This window comes from Microcaecilia unicolor, chromosome 3 (genome assembly GCF_901765095.1).
Source record: "Microcaecilia unicolor chromosome 3, aMicUni1.1, whole genome shotgun sequence".
Taxonomy (NCBI): domain Eukaryota; kingdom Metazoa; phylum Chordata; class Amphibia; order Gymnophiona; family Siphonopidae; genus Microcaecilia; species Microcaecilia unicolor.
Window position 1 is genome coordinate 436,241,518 of NC_044033.1, and position 7,138 is coordinate 436,248,655.

General features: G+C 40.9%; 1 protein-coding gene across 1 annotated transcript in view; it reads right to left on the minus strand.

Moving 5' to 3' along the window:
* The window catches only part of CPSF3 (cleavage and polyadenylation specific factor 3), a 59,429-nt gene that overhangs the window by 49,155 nt on the left and 3,136 nt on the right, over positions 1–7,138 (minus strand). Inside the window, exons 4-5 of the mRNA XM_030198885.1 lie at positions 2,134–2,262; positions 1,123–1,300 (exon numbers count right to left, since the gene is read on the minus strand). Coding sequence (XP_030054745.1) covers positions 1,123–1,300; positions 2,134–2,262 — 307 coding nt within the window. The remainder of the gene's footprint in view (positions 1–1,122; positions 1,301–2,133; positions 2,263–7,138) is intronic.

The following is a 7,138-nucleotide window of genomic DNA, read 5'->3' on the forward strand; positions in this document are numbered from 1 at the left end:
ACAATAAAAATTGAATTCTTCAATATGTAGAAACAAATAAGAATACGTAAAGTATTCAAATATATAACAAAATACAAAGAAATATGTGCAATAAAGGAACAGTAAGATCATACACAAATACATAACAACAAAAAAAAAAAACAATGTACTTGGTCACAACATATGGGTACAATAATGAAGATGGTCTGAATAAAAGATAAATATGGTGTACATTATAATATGTGAACAAATAAAAAAGCACTAAAACAATCTTTACATCACATGCAGATATAAGAAAAGAATTATGTAGTTAAGCAAAGGAAATGACAATATATGAGCCAAAACCGTTATATAGATGAACAAAGGAAATAACGAAAAAAGTAATTCAAAGATGAAAAAAAAAAAAGAAAAAGAAAAAAAAAAAAAAGAAAAGAAGAAGTGCGCAGCTCTCCAGTCTTTGGCATCCGTGGTCAACCTCCCAATTTTTTGTCTTATCTCTTTGTTGTATCATTCCCACCATAAATAATTCCCTTATCCCTTATTTGCCCTGTTTGTCTGTCTTAATTAGATTGTAAGCTCTGTCGAGCAGGGACTGTCTCTTACATTTTTAGTGTACATACTGCGTACATCTAGTAGCGCTATAGAAATAAGTAGTAGAAATTGATAACAGAAAACAAAAACAAAACCCAGAAAAAACAAAAAAAAAAAACCCACAACTCTGCAGGAATGGGTATTCCATGTATTATAAAACCAACCAAAAGTTGACTCTAACAAGATTTGTTCTTAACGTAACATGTGATGGAATCCCCAGTCACACCTTCGAGGACCAATCCCAATCAGAACATTCCTGAATGATTTAAATATTAATGCAAATGGCAAAGTGCCTGTGTGGTCTCTAGTTCCAGCAGCTGCCTGACAAAGAACAAAGTTATTTATCTTTTTTAAACTTAAAAAAAAAAAAAGATAAATAAACAAATAGCCTTCCTGATCAGCACTTTGCACCACTGTTCTCAGTCAAACTCATAAGGAATAACCATTAAGTAGGTAGTGGGGTAATGAGAGAGCTATGTTCCAATGCTCCAAAGGGTTAGAAAATAAAATATTAGCATAGCATTTTTTTACTTCCTGAGAAAAATATGATACCTTGACACCAGCTATCTCAAGCATGAACATGGCTGCTCCCAGGACATGACCGGCATGGTAACACCAAAACTTGATGCCTGCTACTTCCTTCACCTCATGGAAGTTGATGGTTTCGATTTTGTCCATGCTTTCTTCCAGATCTGTCTCAGTGTACAGCATGTCATCGGCTGAAATGTTACTAAATAAGAAGGGAATAGTTTACATTTCCTGGCTTTTCATTTTGCTAATCTTATCTCTAGCAAGAGCCTTACGTCTTGTACAGTCACACACCTTGAAGGAAAACACTGCACTCAAATCTTGGAGAAATGTAGAGAGGTGAAATTAGGTATCTAATTGGGCCAACATGCTTTAAGGCTCAAACAGGACAATCCCAAAAGAAAAACACAATATAGACAGAAATGTTGAGCAAGGAGAAAAAAAAAAGATCTCAACATCTAGGAGCAATTTGCACTTGATTCCTGAGTTGAATCAATCATATATCTAATACAAACTCCTTGCTTTTTCTATTTTAACAGTTTTTAATCCAAATTAAGAATACTTACAGTAGCTTCAGAATGCTGCTCAGATTTTGAACATTATTCTGAAGCCAAGTATACTTAATTTGGATTAAAGGACTGGTAAAATAGAAAAAACAAGGGTTTTTTTAATTAGATCTCTGACTGATTCAGCTGAGTTCACTCAAGACAGTGTACATCTGAATAGGAGTATTACACTTTACAAAGCAGAGTGTGCTCATAAGTGTCCAATTGAACTGATCAAATGCACTGTCCAGATTGGGGCTTATAATACAACATTCTTCCAAGCTATGTTTTAGGTTCCAGGTTCATTCATTCTCATTTCTATCCATTTTCTAAGCCTTAGCCTCATTACTTTGAAAACAAATTCTGAAAATGAATTGGTACTATATTTTCTGCTAATATGATGATACAAGAGAGTTTATGCTAGCTCAGTTCTCTGGGTTAGGGAACTGTACAGAATACTGAATGGTGCTCAAACAGAAGAGGAACTCACCTAACTTTGACATAATCTGAGAGGAGCCATCTGTAAATAGCTTTGGTGGCATGTGTCATAAAGGTTCTTCCTTTAAAGCTGGTCTTCTGGAGAAACCATGGAAGAGCACCACAATGATCCAAGTGGAAACTTAAAGACACAAAAATACAGGTAATAATATTCCTTGCAGTTCTACCACTGACCTGCTGTAAAAGCACCCACTGCCCTTATAATTTATAAAGCTAATTTGTAGCAGAAAGTAGACCTCTTGGTGTACTATCCTCTCACTCTTTTACCAATTAAAAGCTTCATAACAGTTTGGAAATGTTTAAAGCCATTCCTCAGGGAGCAACCATGTTCAGAACAGAGGTGCATGGGATCGAACGTGACTGGTTCATGCATTGTACTCTGCCATCCTGGGATCTGCTGCATCTTTCTGCAGTATTTTGATTCCTTTCTTTTCCCTCTCCAACCCTCTTACTTGGCACTTTAATATTCATTTTTATCCACCAACTTCACTCTTTTCTCCCTTCGGACTTAACTTATCCACCCTGTTAGCCTTGGCCCACTCCTTTCTCCTATTCTGCTGTTAATAGTCCAAGACCTCAATGGCACCTCACCCTCCCTCATTTTCCATATATTAAAAAAATGTTTTAATTGTTTATTGAAGAGATTATGTAAACTGCATTGCTTGTACCACAGAAAGGTGGTACATGATCTCCCAACTTCCAGCTATTTCAGCTCAGAAACATGTATTCTTTCTCCTGTGGAGTAGCCTGAGAATCTGGGGTATACTAAATCCTATTCTCTTTCTGTCATCTTCTATTCCATCCACTTCTCTTCTGTCTCCACTGCTGAAACACACTGCTGACTGGCCTTTAACTTGTTGCTACCCTCTTCAGGCCTTACAAAATTCTGTTGCATACCTTCCCTAGTCTTCTCACTTCTCCCATGCCACCCTTCTCTTTCAAGGTCTCTACTGACTCCCCCTCAAAATATTGCTGTTGGTACAAAATATTATTTTGATTACTTTTAAAAGTATTTATGGTTTTGCTTCTTTTTCTTTCTGATCCCGCATTACATGCTATACACATTCTTGCTTGATTTATTTTGCTTGCACTCTCCTTACTTTACCACTTACTAAACAAGGTACTTCCTGCTTTCAGTCCTCTCTAATTATACCACTCCTCTGGTACCATCTCCTTGTTGATATTCAGATGCCTTTGTCTTACCCTCTTCTCTGCCATAATTCTAACTGGATGGCAATACTACTTTTCACTGTATCATACTGAACAAGTAACACTAGAACATAAGAATAGCCATACTGGGTCACACCAATAGTCCATCTAGCCCAGTATCCTGCGTCCACCAGTGACCAATCCAGGTCACAAGTACCTGGCAGAAACCCAAATAGTAGCACCATTCCATGCTACTAATCCCAGGGCAAGCAGCGGCTTCCTCATATCTGCCTCAATAGTTGGCTGTGTCTTATGATATACACTGATTAAAAGCTACAGAAATACTGAAACAAACACTCGTATAAAGAAGTTGTTTGTTCCCATCCTTCATTACATATTCTACAAAAGTTTGACCTGCAGTTGAATGAAAGATGAACTCTACCTAACCAACAGAAGTCAAACATTCTGCTTGATAAGGGTCCTGGCTGGTGGTTCCATGGTAATTCTTAGGTGCTAGATTCAATTTCCAGGCTGATGTGGGATGGGGACAGTACAGAGGCAGCCTTCACAACTGCTTGGAGTGGGGGGAGGGGGCTATTGATAACCTGTCATCTTTCATTCAAATTGTCTCTATACCTGAGGATTAGAGCTAGAGCCCGACTGAACCCAGGATCTTCGGTTTCTGCTGAAAACGAATCTGCGACCGAAATTGGCCGTTTGGTTTCAGCAGAAGCCAAAACCATAAACAAAACTCCCCCCTCCCCCCAACCATCCCCTTGACCGTAAGAGCCCCCCTCCTGGTGGTGCCCCCCTCCTTCCTGCCCAACCACCCATAAGCCCTCCCTAGACCTACTTTAGTGAATCCCTAGTGGTCTTTTGGCCACTTTGGGGGCACTACTCCAATCCAAATAGCTGCCGAGACTGCTGCTGGAGGTTCTGGAAGCTATTTTCTGATTGGAACCAGCAAGGGCAGAGGACTCGCTCCTGCCGTGTTGCTTCTAATCACAAGTCTCGGCAGTCATTTGGATTGGAGCAGCACACAAGGCAGGAACAAGTGGGACCCATTCCTGCCCCCAAAGAAGCCACTAGACCACGAGGGACACTTTAAGGGAGCAATGGAACAGGGCAAGAATGAGTAGGGGTTCATTCCTGTACCCAAACAGATCACTAGACCACCAGGAATTCAATAAGGTAGGCACAGGGACAGTTCATGGGTAATCAGGCGGAAAGATGGAGGAGGAAGAGAGGTTCGATTTTCTTCAGCCGAAACTCAAACCCGAATTTCGGGTCGGTTTTGGTGCCAAATCCAATTTTTTTGTCAGCCTCTAATTACAGCAGTGGTATTCACTCACAGTCCTCAAGGACTACTAACAGGTCAGAAGTTCATGATATTCCTAATAAATATGCACGAGGGAGATTTGCATGCCTACTACTTTGTACATATTTGTTAGACATATCCTGAAAATCAAACCTGCTGGTGGGCCCTTGAGGACTGGGAGTGAAGGCCACTGCTCTAGTCCTCAAGTATAGAGACAATAAGATGAAAGGTAACAGTATCTCAACCACTGCTCAAAGGCAACATCTAATGGCCAGACTAAGGATCCATATTAAAACTGGTTTGTGACAGAGGACGTGAAGTCAGCAATCTGAGCTCTTAGCTCCCGGCCTTATCTGTTTAATCCAAGGTAATCCTTGTTTTTTGGCATCTTCCATGCACCTATTTGCCTCTCCTGAATCTTGAAAGTCTCAGGGTGGCTCAAAGACTTAAAAGTAGAGATTCGAAAAGGTATAGTGAAGATCCCACAAACTGCTGGAAAGGCCATGGCCCACCATGTGTCTCCGGCTGATGACTCTGCATCCGACACTAACCTGCTCTTCTCAGCAGGTGAGCAAATGGATCAGCCTGGTGCATGTACAGAGTCCCATAGCTTTTGAAATAACTTTAATGCTTTATGCCAAGAAATCAAGACTATGTGTGAGGACGCATAATTAAACTCTGGAATTCGTTGCCGGAGAATGTGGTGAAGGCGGTTAGCTTAGCAGAGTTTAAAAAGGGGTTAGACGGTTTCCTAAAGGACAAGTCCATAAACCACTACTAAATGGACTTGGGAAAAATCCACAATTCCAGGAATAACATGCATAGAATGTCTGCACATTTGGGAAGCTCGCCAGGTGCCCTTGGCCTGGATTGGCCGCTGTCATGGTCAGGATGCTGGGCTCGATGGACCTTTGGTCTTTTCCCAGTGTGGCATTACTTATGTACTTAACACACTGATTCAATTCACGCAGACCTGTGTGACTTGGGTGGGTGGGTCAAGACATTAGAGGAATAGGCAGAGGAGCAGATGGAGGCCCAGCAGCGAGCGATGGCGGAGAAATATGAGGACTTATCGATTAAAAAAAAAAAAAAAGACAACCTGGAGAACCGTGGTCATCATAAAAACTTGTGGATCTGCGGGGTGCCAGAAGCAATCAGGAAGATGTGGCTCAAATCGTGTGGATAGTCTGTGTGCAGCTATATGGCAGCGAGGCTGATGAGCGCATATTGAGACTAGAGCCCCCGCTGAACAATCGCCCTAGAGACACTGAGGTGCATTTCTTGAAATATGCTGATAAAGAATGTATACATTTGCTGGCAAGACAAGCTACTATCACCACATATAACGGGGCAAATCTGCAAATTTACCAAGACTTTTCCAGCCTGATTTTGTAGAAAAGGAATGCTTTGAAGCCTGCATTGCATATTTTGGCTGGGCATATCCCTTTGTTTTGCTTTGGTTGGAAAAATGTATTGTGTGCATACTTTGTAGGAAGCTGATGTTGGACACTGAGCTCCCTATTCAGTTGGCACCAGATGGATCAGCAGCACCTGTTCCACCGGATGCCTGTAGTACAGCAGTGAAAACGAGTCTTTAATAAGACAAAGAAACTTTGTCAAGCAGAAACTGAGGAAGCAGTGTGATTAATCTCCTGCTGTATAATCTATGCGACTATTAAGGAGCTTTACATATTGATGACCGAGTTATGTGGCGTTGCCTTGCAGGGGAGCGAACATGATCCTTGTATGTTTCAGGATTAAGCAGTATTGAGACAGTATGTATGGATGGAATGCATGAGAGTTAATTATGTGACTGTGGGGTTGCATGGGAGGTTTTCAGTGAAATAGGATGGGGGGGGGGGGGGTCTGGGTAGACTTGGAGCTTGGTTTTTGGGTTGCAGGCACTGGGACTTCCTGAGGTCCACCCTTTTCCTGATCTTGGAATAGGCTGTGGGATGCTATTGTATGTTGGCGGTGGAAGGGGAGGGGAAGGCTATCTGTGGGATTTGTTGCTATGTTGTGAACCTCTGCTTTTGACCTCCTCTGGTAGTAGTCAATTGACTTTCTTTTTATTTTCTAGAGCAGCCTATTTATGGTTGTTTAATGGCTACTACTCTATTGATTGTCTCTCTCTTAATGTGAAGGGGCTTAACTCACCAAGGAAGCCCCAACTATTATTTAAGGAATGGAGAATAAGAAGACCCCATACTGTTTTATTACAAGAAACACATTTTAAGAAGGAACATGAGTATTTCTTTGTCCCACCCACTGTACACGAAAGCTATTTTTGCATAAGATCACACTGGGACTATAAAAATAGGGAGTAGCTGTTTTACTGCATACGTTCTTGACCATTCAGATTCATAAGACATTGTGTGAGCCTGAGGGCCGGTATTTGATGCTCTCCTTGTTATTGAACCAACATGAGCTAACTTTAGTATCTCTATGTAGACCAGGAAGATTTTATAAGAAGTTGGCTTCATTAGGGGTAAACTAATAGTTTCAAGTTGTAATAATATTTGATATACTG